At 48.7% G+C, this 16888-nt stretch overlaps 1 protein-coding gene across 7 annotated transcripts in view; it reads right to left on the reverse strand.

The window, feature by feature from the left end:
• Nucleotides 1–16888, reverse strand: part of abca2 (ATP-binding cassette, sub-family A (ABC1), member 2) — a 576571-nt gene that overhangs the window by 198568 nt on the left and 361115 nt on the right. For all 7 annotated transcript variants that reach the window (XM_078550348.1, XM_078550347.1, XM_078550346.1 and 4 more), the window contains 2 exons: nucleotides 10304–10471; nucleotides 8131–8227 (listed from right to left, as the gene is read on the reverse strand). In XM_078550348.1, the coding sequence (XP_078406474.1) occupies nucleotides 8131–8227; nucleotides 10304–10471 (265 nt within the window). The remainder of the gene's footprint in view (nucleotides 1–8130; nucleotides 8228–10303; nucleotides 10472–16888) is intronic.

Genomic DNA, 16888 nt, shown 5'->3' on the forward strand with positions numbered 1-16888 from the left:
GCTGCAGTCCATGTGGTGTAGGTACACCCACAGTGCTGTTAGGGAGGGCGTTCTAGGAATTTGACCAAGTGACAGTGAAGGGGCAGCGATATATTTCCAAGTCAGGATGGTGAATGGCTTGGTGGGAAACTTGCAGCTGATGGTGTTCCCATGCATCTGCTGCCCTTGTCCTTCTAGGTGGTAGAAGTCAGGGCTTTGGAAGGTGCTGTCTAAGGAGCCTTGGCGAGTTGCTGCATTGCACCTTGTAGATTGTACACACTGCTGCCACCGTTTATCAGTGGTGGAGGGAGTGGATGTTGAAGAGGTGGAATGAGTGCCGATCAAGCAGACTGCTTTGTCCTGGATGGTTCCAAGCTTCTTTCAAAAAGGAATTGAATACTTGAGGGGGAAAAATCTTACAGGAGCGATGGATTAATTGGATCATTCTTTTAAAGAGCTGACACAGGCAGAATGGGTTGAATGGCTGCCTTCTGCGCTGTAACATTTTATGATATGGAGTCACATTAGTCGACCGCACGCTGCTCCATTTAAATCTAACAGCACTTATGCATGAAATTATATTTTCTGAATGCTCAGCCCCAACATATCTTTCTCAGATTCTGTTCTTTCTCCTGCTTGGCATTGCATCCAGTTTCACCAGAGTGATATAAATGTGCCTGTCTACTGTGTTTAATATCAGGTAGAGAGCAGCTCTCCCAGGTAGCAGGTTTCATAAGACTATGGGGTGCAGTAAGTTGCATTACTCAAGCATAAAAGTGCTCAAAAACTGTCTGATGAAAACGGGTGGAGGAGGAGGCCAGGGGCAGCAATCACTGGGATTGTCATCTCACTGAAAAATTAGTACCACAGTCTCAGCATTGACTCAGGTTCTGTCAACTAGCTAAATACTGAAGGACATGTTTTAAAGGTTTGACTTGTATGATCAGATGGGTTGGCAAGAAAACTTAAACATTTTACTTCCTCGTAATACATCAGCATATCATTATAAGGCTAGCCCGCCAGGCTCATCCCACCCCCCTGCCCTCCTGCTGGATCAACCGCCCACCCAATCACGCTGATGTGTTTCACAAAGCATATAAAAGGTGTGCACTTGGCAGGCTGCACTTAGAGGGGAACTGGGATGTGAGTGCACAGTAACATTGCGGAGCCTTCGCGAGGGTCGCCTGTTGGACTTCAAGTTTGAGGCACATTGGAGTCAAAGGCTGCCCAGTGGTTGAGGCGACTTGGGGGGAAGGGGGGGTGGGGGACAAAGGCTGCCCTGTGGTTGAGATGACTTTTGGGGGTGGTTAAAGGCTGCCCTGCGGTTGAGACGACTTGGGTGGTGGGGGGTTGCAAAGGCTGCCCTGTGGTTGAAGGTAGCATACAAGCATGTGCAGAGTGCAGGAGGGAATGTGCGAGGGAAGTGGCCACACATTAGGGACACCTTGTATGAAGTGGCCATTCCTCTGCAGATGATGCAGTTCAGGCGCAGCCACATTGATATGATGAGTGTCGAGCCTCTAGCTTATCTGACCACTCAAGCAATGCAGAGGCATCAAAGTGCTATCAAGTGCTCCAGAGCTTTTCACCCCTCCAGCACAGTAAATGAGCAAGGTAATGAATGTTTTAGTGGACGGCACAGCAGTTGGACTACTGGACACTTTGTACAATCTCCTTGCTAAAGCTGGCCATGGAGCAGTCACTGGTGGAGGCACTCACAGCCCCTTGCAATGTCATCATCCCAGTTTGGACCAGTCTCCTCCAAGGTTTAAGCTAACAAAGCAGCCATACAGTGCGGGTTAGCAGAATGGCTGCACCTGAGTTGAGAGCACAGCATGTAGTACAGTGGGCAAAGGTTGATTGGAGTGAGGTGGAGGAAGGTGGCATTTCGGGCAGCCATGCAGCGCACTAATCTCTGGCCATCCAAGTGGTGGCCAGCACTCTCTGGGATGCGTTAAGGGGCCTTCAGACTTACCGAAGACAGGTTCTTAATACACTCATGTTAACCATGCGTCTCTCTCTTTCATCCTGCAGGAGAAGTACATCAGCATCATGGAGCCTGGTGAACTACCTGTATGCCTCGTGGCGTACAGAGAGCGGAGACGACAAACAAGAGAGCGACTGAGACGCCTGGCTGGGCAGAGGGAGGGGCAGCACCAATGAGAAGGGGCGAAAGGGGCTCTTGCACACGCCACTGAAGAACCACAGCGAGCTGTCACTGGTTGGCACTTAGCTAGACCCAGAGGCTATAGTCGCTGCCTTTCAATCCTGCAGATGACTGAGAACCAATGTCGCCAAAGATTGCATATGTCCAGGGAACGAATCGGTCACATCTGCCAGCTACTGCAGGATTTGGCGCCATGGAGGGCATCCACTGCCAGTGGCCGTGAAAGTGACTGTGATGCTCATTTTCTATGCCAGTGGCTCCTTTCAGGGCTCTACAGGTGACCTCTGTGAGATATCACAACCCTCCGACCAGAAATGCATCCATGAGGTCATAGTTGCCATCGTCACAAGGGCATACAACTTTGTGCATTTCACCTGGGACCAGGAAAGTCAGGATGCAAGAGCCATTGGATTTGCCCAGATCTCAGGTTTTCCACAGGTGCAAGGTGCCATCGACTGCACTCATGTGGCACTCAGATCTCCATCGCAACATGTGGCCAACTATGTCACTCGCAAGGGCTTCCATTCACTGAATGTGCAGCTGGTGTGCAACCACCACAAATACATCCTGCAGGTCTGTGCAGGGTTTCCAGGGAGGGTCCACGACTCCTACATTCTCAATTGATCACAGATTCCTGAAGTCTTCCAGGGTCCATAGAGGCTGCAGGGATGGCCCTTTGGGGACAAGGGCTACCCGTAGAGGACGTGGCTGATGATACCTGTGCAGACTGCAGCAGAGTGAAGGTATAACGGGGCTCATGCAGCAACTTGCAACTTTGGTGGAGCAGACCTTCGGGATGCTGAAACTGAGTTTCCGGTGCCTGGACCGGTCTGGTGGAGCCCTGCAATATAGTCCACAGAGGGTGTCACACATCATCGTTGCCTGCTGTGCCCTTTACAACCTGGCATTGCAACGGGGAGAGGAGCTGGCTGAGAAGGAGATGGAGGAGCTGAAGGTCTCCTCCGATGAGGAGGTCGTTGATGGGGATGGTGCGGAGGTCTTCGAAGGGACGATGATGGCGATGAAGCCATCGCACCAGCCAGAGGAGGCAGGTGCACTTGGGAGGTCCTCATATCTGCTACAATGTGGAGGCTCCTTAAGATCCTCACATTGCATCCCTGAATGTTTAACTCCAGTCTGACATATGGCAATGCACATACCCTCTGTGAACATGTTCCTGTCATGGAGATGCAGTGAAGGACCTAATAGTCACTCGATTTCAGGAGGTTGATGACGAAATGCAGTGAGGACACTCCATAGATCTTCACATAGCTTCTGTGAATGTTTGACTCTTGTTTAGCCGGGGGCAGCTCACTTGCGCTCTGTGATCAGGGTCACATCGTAGAGACACAGCCATGAATCTTTAAAAGCATCTGATCTGTTGTCTGCCTTCAGCACCTGACCTCTTCAGGAGCACAGGGTCACTGATCACAAATGCTGAAGAGATGGGTCCAGCCCCATCTTAAAGGTGCTGACAGCACACAGAGTGATTGACGGAACTCTGTGACACCTGCCCACGACATTCTGGCAGCAATGAAAGCGCTGTTGAGGTGCAGGCACCTGTAATCTGTCCAGGGAGTGTGAGGTCCGACCATCACTTTGCTATGAAGGCTATACAAAGCACAGGGCAGAGGCCCTGGTTTGAGACGCCTGCCTTTATCCTGTGCAGAAAGGCTTCACATCTGAGTGACACGAACACTGCTCATCAGAACAAGGAGCCATAGACAAGGAGATATTCTTGGGAGTTCATTGACAATCGTAAACAGTATATACAAGTGATTAACACCTGTACCCAGGCTGTGCAACTACATCTTCTTAACTTTCCTAACCCTGCCGCTACATGTTGGTGCTCCCTGGACATCCACAGCAGAGGTGGAGGCAACCTGCTGACTGTGACACCCTGTCTGTGATGACCTTGATGGGCGTCATCTTGAGGGCTGAGACCTGGAGTGCCCCGGCCTACTTTCAGGGGCCTGCTGTGTGGCAGTGGCACCTTCCTTGGCCTGTGGGGTTGGAGCTGCAAGGGTCACAGGAAGTAGGGATTTGGATGGGCTGGGCACTCTCGGAGGCACCTGGGTGGATGGCTCCAGGATGTGCACCTGCTGATCCTCCTCATTTTGTGTGGCCAAGGGGCCCTGGCTGTCTCCTTGAGAAGAACAGGTAGCTGGAGTGAGATTGAGCTGCCCCACACCCCTCTCGTGTACACACTGTTGGAGGCCAACTATAGCTTCGGCGATGGAGTTGAGCCCGTGCAGCAGTGCAGGAGCGACGTCCTGGACCAAGGTCTCCGTGGTGGCTGCCATCCTAACAGTGTTGACATCAGGGCATTGGCATGCCAGTGCTATCACCTCAGAGTGAAGGTGGACAGACTCCTCCATCGTGCCTTGGAATCTGAGGAGTGCAGCGGACATCCCTTCCTGTTGTTCCTGAGCTTGCCCTTGCAGCTCCAGCAACTGTGACCTGACCGAGTCCAGAGCCTCGTCATCTGACTCAGACTCAGCAATTTTCTGACCTCTAGCAGTCCTCCAAGTGCTGGACACCTGGGAATTCCCTGCGCCACCTGCTGTGGATCAGAAAGTGAGATGCGCTCACCAGATTTTAATCCCAAGGCTACTCTAAAGCTAGGTCACACTGAGGTGTGTGTCTCTGCGCTGGTGGAGGGTGTGGGTGAGCGCTGTGACGGGACTTCAAGGATGGTGCCTCCAGATTCCTCTTCAGAAGTTTCTTCGGGGCTTGATTGGAGGCCCTGGGTCATGGACTCCGTCGGCTGTTTGGAAGATGTGCCTGCGAAAGCAAGGGGAGATAATTAGTCCATGGCAGTGGCCTGTGAAACAAGACACGTCACTCACAGCATGGTTGTCTGCTGGATATTGCACTGCTGGACCCTCACTTGGTAGAGCTGCGCCGACCTCACTGTCAGCACAGGAACAGTCCAGATCCTCGCTGGCCAGCTAGATGGCTCTGTTTTCAATGTCCGTCAGGACCCTGATTTCAGGCATTCCTCCACCAGTCTGCGACCTCTCCCTCCAGCTTGTCCTGCATAAACAGAGATGGAGAGAGTATAAGCAGGGTGCCTGCCAGGCCAGATGATAAATATGCCTTGCACGTGGTGGTGAGTGTCCCATGGATGGGATAAGGACAATGAAGGTGTGTGTGAGAGAGTGAATGGTGATGTCCTTTGAACTGGCAGTGAGTGAGGTCCCTGTGGATGTGTGATAGGTTTGTGAGTGTGTGAGTTGAGAGTGATGAGAAGAGTGACTTACCCTGGCGGAACGGAGGAGATCATTCATCCTTTTGCCGCACTGGGTAGCTGTCCATCTTTTGCAGGGCATAGGTGCTGACCACCGCTGCCACCACCTCCCAAGCTAGATTAGCGATGTTGTTGCCCATCCTGCGGCCAGAGCGGGGGTAGAGGACATCGCGGCGAGCCTCCACTGCATCCAAAGGCGTTTGAGGGACATATCATTGAACCAGGGGGCTGCAGTCTTCTTGCCTTTCAGAGCTATGTCTTCTTTGCAGTGGTCCTGGGCTGGAAGCACTGAAAGGCCTGCACATGGCTGAACTTTAAATATGGTGCCCGGCGTGATGAAGCGGCGAGATGATGGCGTGGTGGGCAATTGAGAGCCCACCCGCCATGGAAACGGTGTATTTCCCAGGAATGCATAATTAATGCGGCGGGTTTGGACAATACGGTCTGAAAAGCTGTCATTGCGGCTGGTGGGTAAAATGTCATTTTTCCCGCGCGCTACCTCACTCAGTACAAATCTAGGATGATTCCCCCCTCTGTTTCCTGGGATGAAAATAGATGAGCAAGTTTCTCTCTTTCAGTTAACACCCTAATGTAAAGACATCACTGAATGTTGTCACAGGGACCTTGTATGTTTATGGCAACGTTTAACATTTATTTAAAAAGTTCTCTCGCCGTTGGAACCATCCATATGGGCTTGTAGTTCAACAAGGTTCTTTGTTGCGGGGGGGTGAGGATAATTAATTTTCCCTTTCTGAGGTTATGCCTTTTTTAAAAAAAAATAAAAGAACAATTATCTGAATTCTATGCCAAGCACCATTCTGCTTTGCTCTTGTATCCATGGTCTGAGGTGCCAAAGCTTCTGGTCACAGGTCTCCCCAAATTCTGCTCCAATTACAGCCTCCGGAGTTACTTGAGGAGGGAAGCACGACTTGCCTGGAAAGGTGCAGCTCCAACAACATTCAGAAAATATCATTTCATACATGAGCGCTGTCAGATTTAAGTGGAGCAGCGTGCGGTCAACTAATGTGACTCCATTTCATAAAATGTTACAGCACAGAAGGCAGCCATTCAACCCATTCTGCCTGCGTCAGCTCTTTAAAAGAATGATCCAATTAATCCAATGCTCCTGTAAGATTTTTCCCCCTCAAGTATTTATCCAATTCCTTCATGAAAGTTAAAGCTGAATCTCCTTCCACTACTCTTTCATGCAGTGCATCCCAGATCATAATAAAATAATTTCTTCTCACCTCTCCTCTGGTTCCTCTACCAGTTACCTCAAATTTGTGTCCACTGGTCACTGACTCTCCTACCAGTGAAAACAGGTTTTCCATATTTAATCCATCAAAACCATCATATTGGGCATTTCAACCGGCAAGTATCAGAAACCATATCTGCTATCCTAATTTTAATGTTAATCAATGCACAAAATTGATGAGTGATTTTGACCATTTACCCCTGTTCTAAATATAATTCTATATGTAATCCCTATGAAGGGCAACATATATTGAATCGCTCCCCCAAAAACTGCTTGTTTCAACTGACAAACCTGAAAGATGTACAATTGAAACTGTACCAAGAGATCGCAGCTTTCAAATTCTGAAGTTCTTCCGGTCTCCCATCGTGGTTAGGGCAGGGGCCAAGAAAACCACATGGATTATCAGGGCCGGAGGATCTATGACCAGCTGAAGTCAGCCCCACAGGGGATTGCAGACAGGCTTCGCTGCAGCCTCTGCCCTGGATTATTATGTCGCTGTACTCTATCAGCTATGACCCTGTCGCTAACATACATGACAAAAAATTGCAACAATTCATAGATGAAGATGTCTGTTCTCATTCCATTGCAATGAAAGGAGGTCAAGTTTTCCCCCAGTAGTAACCAACAGCAGATCACATTCAATCTTATTCATTGAGAGATAATTCTTCCAACATATGCACCATAATTCTGTACAATCAACCAAACTGTCTGAAAAATCCTACTCGCCTCCAGGTAATCTGGTTTAGCATTGACATGCAGTCCCATTAAACAAGGGGAATCAAGTTTAATCCTGGGTTTTAGTGTTGGATGTCTATCTAGAGAAATTTTTAATAGTGAGGCTCCTATTGCTGCCATCAGTTTAGATCTGCCACCTATCCCATCCCATCCTATCCTTCCATCCATCTGAGACAGGGCGACAGTGGAGTAATAGTAATGTCACTGGAAGAGAGGCCCAAGCTAATGCTCTGGGGACATGGGTTCAAATCCCACTATGGCAACTGATGGGACTTCAATTAATAAAAAAACAGAGGCTGGAATATAAAGCTAATCTCAGTAACTGTGACCATGACAACTATCATCGATTGTTATCAAAACGCATCTGGTTCATTAACATCACTTAGGGAAGGAAATTTGCCATCCTTACCTAGTCTGGCCTACATGTGACTCCAGACCACAATGTGGTTGACTCTTAACTGCCCTCTGAAATGACCTCTAAACCAATCAGTTCCATACCAATTAGGCAGGAGTAACGAATGCCTTGCCAGCGTGTTGTCCACATCCCGTGAAATGATAAAGAAAGGAAGAATCTCAGCTAAATTATGTGGATGGATCTGGTCATGGGGTAAAGGGGGATTGCCTTATTAGGAATGTAAATATCTGCAATATGATAGGGAGGAATAACATATTCACTTTTTGTTATAATCATTTTTAAACCAATTGCACTGTAACAAAACTTAGCTACAAGTATAGAATACTTACTGGCAAACACTGTGACATTATCCTGATATGCCTGGCTTAAGGTGTAGTTCACTATGCTCTCCTCATTGGGGAAACCTTTAAAGATGTCCACACTCACCTGTAGAAACAACAAAATGAACAAAATCACTACGATTGCAACAGATTAAAAGACATAGTTAAGACTAAATCCCAGCCTCAACTGCTATTAAATCTTACCTGCCCTCAATGGGTGAACTCTATAAGCTCTTAGATGATAATTGGGCAAATGGCCCATTCCTGAGAGAAACTGAAGGGCGAAAAGGTCAATCCCGTCTGCTGGAAAATCACAGAGCCATGGCTGAGGACAGGTACTTCAACAGAGTGTTGGGAAAGAAAAGACTGGAAGAGTCAGCTCAGGGCATCCTTGTGCACCTACTAGCTGATTACAAGTGGCATTGGTAAGGGCCTGGAAGCAAGTGCACACCTCCTGTTTGAGTTGGGGTTTAATATATGACCCAGAGGTTCAAAATAAATTTTCCCTCAAAAATAAACGAATGTTGAAAGGTTTCTAAGAAATATCAGCACTAAAAAGGCCGCATCGCCCAACAGATGTCTCCAGTCAAATAATTTTTCCATCATGGCCCCCAATGAATTTTAAACAATGTCATATTTTTACTTTATTTGGAAGATTATTTGAAATATTGGGCCGTAACTTCCAAGCTCCAGGTCAGTGTAACTAGGGGGTACCCCAAAAACGTGCTGAGAAACCATTCCCCCCCCCCGCCTCCACAAGCTCCCCCCAGGTAAGGTTAGCATGGCAATTGTCCAGAAAGTGCAAATTTCAAATGGGCAATTGTCCTGAACTAGGAACCATCTGAAATACAATTCAAATCACAAACTTCAGATGGTTCCAACTGTCTTCCATCAATAGCTACCCAGAAAAAGTTAGAAGAATTAGAAGCACTTCTAGTTTCTGGGTAACTATTGTACAAACCCACACTAACATCCCACGGGACTCCCCCAACACCCCTGACCATCAGTGGGACACCCCTCACCCCGCTACCATCACCCCTCCCACGGGACTACCCTCCTGCCCCCATGGGACTCCACCCGCGCCCCTCAATAGCCCGACTCCCGACCTCCCCCTGACCCCCAAGGCCCGACTCCTGCCCTCCCCAACCCAGACCCGGCCCAACACACCAGGCTTGACCTGACCCAATGCCCCCGCCCCCGACCAAACCTGACCCGATCCCCCCACACCCCCAGACCTGACCCAATAAGACCCACCTCCCCCGCCAACCCCCACCACTCCCCAAATCCTACCCACTCAGCTTATATCCTTACCTTCTCCTTGGATCATCAAAGGCCTTTAAACCTGGCTGGATCTTTAAACTTATCTGGTTTACGGCAACTAGTGCCATAAAAAAGGGTGTGGCTTACTTACCTGTGACTGAGCTGCCCTCGATGATAGGTCCTGGAGGCGCACTGCCCCGTCCAGATCTCGCCTGGCCTGAGTTGGAAGGTCGGACGGGATAGGGTCAGCTGGATTTTTAGGTGAGTACTTTCCAGCTGAGTGACAATCCGACTCAATTGCCACTCCGTTGGAAGTTACAGCCCATTATGCCTTTCATGAAAATTTTGCCAAATACATAGATAAATTTGGTTTTATTGACTCATTCCCACTTACGATTTCTGGTTTTCTTTCTCAATGCAAATTGAAGCAAGAATTGATTATTTTTCTGTGCAAATTAAAGCAACAAGATTATGAAGCGCATGGACAGGGTGGATAGGGAGCAGCTGTTCCCCTTGGTGGAAGGGTCTGTCACAAGGGGCATAAATTCAAGGTGAGGGGCAGGAGGTTTAGGGGGGATGTGAGGAAAAACTTTTTTACCCAGAGGGTGGTGACGGTCTGGAATGCACTGCCTGGGAGGGTGGTGGAGGCGGATTGCCTCACATCCTTTATAAAGTACCTGGATGAGCACTTGGCATGTGATAACATTCAAGGCTATGGGCCAAGTGCTGGTAAATGGGATTAGGTAGGTAGGTCAGGTGTTTCTCACGTGTTGGTGCAGACTCGATGGGCACAGAAATGCACTGATTGCTCTGCTGTGTCCATTGCAGAGGTGTAAACAGCGCAAGGATTCCAGGAAGCAAGTTTGTCAGCAAAGTTCCCTAGACCGAGCCCGTGAGTTCAAGTTACTCCATGCATCCTAACCTTGGACATGAACTGGATCCAGCCACAGGCTGCATTGTCAATGGTGTCCAGCTGTTGGAGCAGCGTGCTGGAGTTTGGCATGGAGAAGTTGCTGTTGATAAAATTCCTGATGATGTCGCTATCGGAGGCATTCAAGACTTCCGGGTGTGTTTTCAGATCGGAGGTAAACTGCAGAGCAAAAAAAGGAGCAAAAGGTTTGAAATGTACAACTTACCTATCTCAGATAAGCTTCAGATTCAATTTGTGTGCTTCTACATTTGATTTAACTTATCCACCTATCAAGTATATCTGTGAGCAAGCAGCAAAGCAACAGGCTAATTGGTTAGTGAATGTTTTGAAGTCTGAGTCAACACCGGAAGTACATTTTTCCATCAGTTTTCCTTTACGTCTGTGTTGTCTAAAATTAGTGCACTAATCCTGACTGTAAACCATATCCGTTTTACTACTAGCATGTTCTTTTGTTTAATTGTTCCATATAAAGTCTGAAATTATACCAATGACACATTATTGTATATGGTTTTCTGGTTACATTTTGGTTCAACATTTAGAGGAATGGTGACAGTCAACACATTTCCCAACTTCCAGAAAAATTCAATAAAAAGATCTGCTTAAAAAAATAACATTCGAGGCTTCACCTCTGGAGCTAGATGTTTAGACTAGACTGATCCAATCAAAGTCTCCTCTCCTCAGGAGCCTCCTTAAGGGTCTTAAGTAGAAAAGCCTTGTCATGTTTTTATATTGATATAAAAGCACCGATCACTCAAAGGATTATGCAAACATGTTGTGGGTTCATTTGTTTAAACTACATACATGAGAATATATATTATATATATATAATATATATGTATAGAAAGCTTGAAGAGATCAAAAGCAGAGCTGCGTGTGCTGCGCTCTGCTCACAGACCAAAGTGAAACTGAGACTGGACCACATGACACACTTCCCTTTTAGTGATAGCATGCTGCTTTCCCTTAAGGGCAAGCCTCAGTCCAGAAGGCACAGCAGCACTCATAATTCAAGAAAACCTGGCATTAAACTGGCGCACACACAACCAGCAAAGTCACAATGATGACTGCTAGTAGAAAAACAATCTTCACACTGTGTGCACTGGTCTGCCTTTTGAAGCTAAGCCCATTGTTTAGTGTGTTGTTGACTGTGCTATACCTAACCCTGGGCTGTTTGATGATGGTACTAGATGTCTGAAGTGTAAAAAATTTCATTTCTAAAAGCCAACAGCCCTCATTAAGCATAAAAACTCAGCTCAGAAGTTCATACAATTCCGACAGTTGTGCTACCATTTTTTGAATTGATGCAAAATAATTTTGGGTGTTCATCCACACGCATCTGGCATTGTGGATCAGGGCACCACTCTGGGCATTAAAGACGCAAAGCTTTCCCCACAGAACACCAAGTCTGGTATTGCTTTAACTTGAGAGATAGGAAAGCTACTTGAATCATTTACTGGAAAAAGTAGTGCTTTAAAAAAAAAATGGGGAAGAAATTCAACTTTGACAGGGGCACAGAGAGCGCAGTATGGATCGACCACCCATTATATCTCCCACTCAATTACCTCTCTTCAATCCACTATTGCCCAGTATGTATCCCCAGCAATGTTGAATTGTGCTACACCTGCCCCTCCTCCTCCCCCTGTGAATGTGCAAAATGGAGGATGTGAAAACAATCAGCTATTTAACTTATTTTACAAGTTTAAGCTTTCCTCATTGAGCTAAACTTTTTTGGCATTTCCATTTGGTAAGCAAAGCTTTCTCTCACTTAGCTGAATTTCCCAATGGGCTTTGGAAGTTTCAGAATGAGGAATGTTTGAGTGCTGAATGGGGTATTGGGAAGCTCAAATCCAATTCTGTGACAGCTGAAATCAAACAGAATTATGTCACTTATTACCAAAAACAAGAAGCCAGTTGCTCAGTAAAAAAATCCACTGGCACACAACCAAATCCCAGCAGATTTCTGTAAGTCAGGTTTTGATTCCAGATTTCAACCCTCTGTTTTTGATCTTATGACTATGATTAGACCAGAGATGGAGAAGAATATCTGACAACATGTGAACTACACTAACACCTTCACAGATGGTTTTAGAACATCCTGGAATGGTAGAGCAGACTACAATTCACTCTTTCTATTCTAATTGTTTGAAGTGAACACACACAGCAATGATTTTTATCATGACTGTTTGTGTTTGATAATTTGCTGTTGGTGGTAAAACCTCAGTACTCCTGCAATTTACAGTGACCAACAATATAGTGGAGGTGAACTCTAACCTATAAGCAGGGTCTGTGACCTGCAGTTTTATGGGTCCTGGAACCTGTCCTAAGCACTGGCTCCCATTCCAGTTGTGTCATCTTTGTCAGCTGTGGCTTTGTGAGTACCACTCTCATCTCTGAGCCAGGGGGTTGTACGCTCAAGTCCCATTCCAAAAACTTCAGCACTAAACCGAGGCTAAAAACAGGGCTGAGGAAATACTACATTGTTGGTGGTACCATCATTCAGACGAGACATTAAACCGAGGCCTGATTGCACTCTCATTGGACATAAAACATCCCATTGCTCTATTTCAAAGGACAGCAGGAGAGTTCTGCCCTGTGTCCTGGCCAATCTTTATTCCACAGCTAGCATCTCTTTAAAAACAAAGAGATGAACTGGCCATTATCTTATTGCTGAATAAGGGGATTTGCTGTGCGCCAATTAGTTGTCATGTTAAAAAAAGACAAGCATTTATAAAGCACCTTTAAAAAGGTCCCAAAGCACTTTTGAAGAGTAGTCACTGTTGTAATGCAGGAAACCACAGCAGCCAATTTGAACACAGCAAGCTTCCACAAACAGAAATGTGACAATGACCAGATCGTCTATTTGAATGATGTTGGTTATACGGCCAATATTGGTCACTACACCACTTCCTTGATTTTTAAGGGGTGCCATGGGATCATGTGCATGCACCTGAGAGAGCATACGGTGCCTGAGTTTAAAATCTCATCTGAAAGGCAGCAACTCCAACAATGCAACACTGGGGTGACTCCCGAGATTCCTGTGCTCAAGTCTCCAGAATGGGAACTGAACACACAGCCTCCTGATTCAGAGGTGAGTGTACACAACTGACACGTGTTTCCTAGCTTGCGAGTGACTATCTTTTCTCCTTTATTTTTCTTTTCCTTTCTCTACATTTAATCTTGAGGATTCTTGTTTGACTCCATTGTGTACACATAGTGAATGGACTTGGTTACCTTGACTGTCTATTTGTCTCTGAGTGAAGGTATTTCTGTTTGCTGTTCTAAATTTAGAAATCTGTTTCAACTCGGTGCAGCTTCAGCTGTTAATCAGTGTTTACCTTCTATAAACGATTCAATATTTTATATAATTTAATGATTTCAGCTCATCACTGCTCATTCTTTTATACTTCGGATCGGTCACACTGTCTCCTTGAAGAATTACAAAGAAAAAGTTTGCAGTTGCAGTGAATCAAAGAAATTTTAATTTGATTCGCAAGAATCATTATTCCAACAACATTGCAGGAGCTGGGGGATCTGAATTATTTGATCTTCACAAGCATGGGATGAAGTCCTTTCTCAAATTCTAAACCCCACATGCGGTTTGATGTGGAAATGCTGCAACTTGCTGTCCGTCAGTAATTCTCAGCCCTCCCTGATTCTTAGCGAGCAGCAACCTTCTTTGAGGAGACTTTGGTCATGATTTGCAATTACAGTCCTGAGGAAGCACTGGCTGGATTACATTTTTATGGAAGTATTGAGAAGCGTACCATTATTTATTATTAAATATTCTTCAGCATCTTTTCAAAGAAGCGTTAAATTCTCACTGATCGATGCAATCTTTACAGTAGATCTTTATTTAAAGTTGTGGTTGCGTTCCTGAGAAGTGCAACTTTAAATGAAACAACTTTAAGTGAATCATATGTTCCCACAGGAATCAATGTTAAAGCTGGAGGTAAGTTCCTTCAGACATTTCTTGCCCAGAAAAAAACAATGTACAAGTTGAAATACAGTACTATATGTGTGCAGCACAGTGCATTTCTAGCTAAAATAGCTTGCAAAGTAAAATGCATCCCTAAATATAAAAAGATACAATAATGTATACAATTTAAACATTACGCTCACTATACAGGTACAGTACTTTTGGATTAATCGGAGTCCATCTAGTGGCATAGTGTATCCAGTGCAGCTATCAGCTGAAGTCCTGACTTCAGTCCTGAAGCACTGACCAACTGCTGCCACTAGATGGGGCCCAGAACTTAATTGGGAATTCAGCATGGGCGAAGTCAGCAGCGGAGGCAGCAGCCAGGGGAAGAACAGACCCCAAGGCCGAAGGTAAAAACCTCCTCCCCTTCCCCCTTCCCCCTCCTCCTCCTCCCCCGCCTCCTCCTCCCCCTCGCCTCCTCCTCTCCCCCTCCCCCCGCATCCTCCTCCTCCCCACCGCCTCCTCCTCCCCCTCGCCTCCTCCCCCTCCTCAGGCAGGAGGAGAGGAGGTGGGAGGGGGGAGGAGGAGGAGGAGGTGGGAGGGGGGAGGAGGGAGGGGGGAGGAGGAGGAGGAGGGAGGGGGGAGGAGGAGGAGGAGGGAGGGGGAGGAGGAGGGAGGGGGAGGAGGAGGGAGGGGGAGGAGGAGGGAGGGGGAGGAGGAGGGAGGGGGAGGAGGAGGGAGGGGGGGAGGAGGTGGGAGGGGGGAGGAGGAGGTGGGAGGGGGAGGAGGAGGTGGGAGGGGGAGGAGGTGGTGGGAGGGGGGAGGTGGTGGGAGGGGGAGGAGGTGGGAGGGGGGAGGAGGTGGGAGGGGGAGGAGGAGGAGGTGGGAGGTGGGAGGAGGAGGAGGTGGGAGGGGGGAGGAGGGAGGGGGAGGAGGAGGAGGTGGGAGGGGGGAGGAGGGAGGGGGGAGGAGGAGGAGGTGGGAGGGGGGAGGAGGTGGGAGAGGGGAGGAGGTGGGAGAGGGGAGGAGGAGGTGGGAGGGAGGAGGAGGTGGGAGGAGGTGGGAGGGGGAGGAGGAGGTGGGAGGAGGAAGGAGAGGGGGAGCAGGAGGTGGGAGGGGGAGGAGGTGGGAGGGGGAGGAGGAGGAGGTGGGAGGAGGAGGTGGGAGGGGGGAGGAGGAGGTGGGAGGGGGGAGGAGGAGGTGGGAGGGGGGAGGAGGAGGTGGGAGGGGGAGGAGGTGGGACGGGGAGGAGGAGGAGGTGGGAGGGGGAGGAGGAGGAGGTGGGAGGGGGGAGGAGGAGGAGGTGGGAGGGGGGAAGAGGAGGTGGGAGGAGGAGATGGGAGGGGGAGGAAGAGGTGGGAGGGGGGAGGAGGAGGGGGAGGAGGAGGTGGGAGGGGGGAGGAGGAGGTGGGAGGGGGGAGGAGGAGGTGGGAGGGGGGAGGAGGAGGTGGGAGGGGGAGGAGGAGGAGGAGGTGGGAGGAGGAGGAGGTGGGAGGGGGAGGAGGAGGTGGGAGGAGTAGGACGGAGGAGGAGGACGGGGGAGGAGGAGGAGGGAGGGGAGGAGGTGGGAGGAAGGAGGTGGCGGGAGGGAGGAGGCGGCGGGAGGGAGGAGGCGGCGGGAGGGAGGAGGAGACGGGAGGGAGGAGGAGACGGGAGGGAGGAGGAGACGGGAGGGAGGAGGAGACGGAGGAGGAGGCGGGAGGGGAGGGAGGAGGAGGGGGAGGGGAGGGAGGAGGAGGCGGGAGGGAGGAGGAGGCTGGGGCAGGAGGCGGGGGAGAGGAGGGAGTAGGAGGCGGGGGAGAGGGAGGAGGGGAGGAGGAGGAGGAGGCGGGTAAGGCGAGAGGAGCAGGTGGGGGAGTGGTGGGGAGGGGGGCGAGGGGGCGGGGAGTGGAGGAGGGGAGGGGGAGAGGATGGGAGGGGGAGAGGAGGGGAGGGAGAGGGGGAAGGGGGGAGGGGGAAGGAGAGGGGGAGGGGAGGAGAGGGGGGAGGGGAGGGGGAAGGGGGGAGGGAGGGAAGGGGAGGGTTAGGGGAGGGGGGCTTACTGTAATCAATGCTTAAAACGACACTACAAAGCTCCTTAATTTAAAAAAAATTCTCCAGTTTATTGAATCAAGGTGCATACATTGGTAACATGGTGCTAAAAAATGTGCAGAAAGATCTGGTACTCATCATTTTAAACATGGTTTCTTCTCTATTCCATCTACATTTCATGGCCAGTTGGTCTACGTCAAGGCCTTAGCTACACTCTCAAGCCCATTAGTGGGACTGCATTGGGGTTGCTGGCCTCATGTTCTGAACTTTCCTCCCATTTAACCCTTTTTCCCGTAAGGAAACATCCAGTGAACATGAACAAATTATATATACGATGTAGAACAGTTGAATTAATTGATGAGAAGTTTCCATCTGCTTGAATGGACAATCCTGTGCATTAATAAAACATATTGTCCTCACGTTTTCTTTTTCAGTGCAATAGATTTAGAGACCAATGGTGTGGCAGACTCAGTATTGCTTGGAATTCAATGCGGCAACACACAAACATGTTAGCTTTAAAATGGCAAATTGCAAACTCTGGAGATGGTCATCGGCAGGGCGTACAAAACCCCAGAAACATGAAAAAGGTGGAAGGAAAGGCTTGCATTTATGTAGAACCTCACTACCGC

This window comes from Cetorhinus maximus, chromosome 10 (genome assembly GCF_964194155.1).
Source record: "Cetorhinus maximus chromosome 10, sCetMax3.hap1.1, whole genome shotgun sequence".
Lineage (NCBI taxonomy): Eukaryota > Metazoa > Chordata > Chondrichthyes > Lamniformes > Cetorhinidae > Cetorhinus > Cetorhinus maximus.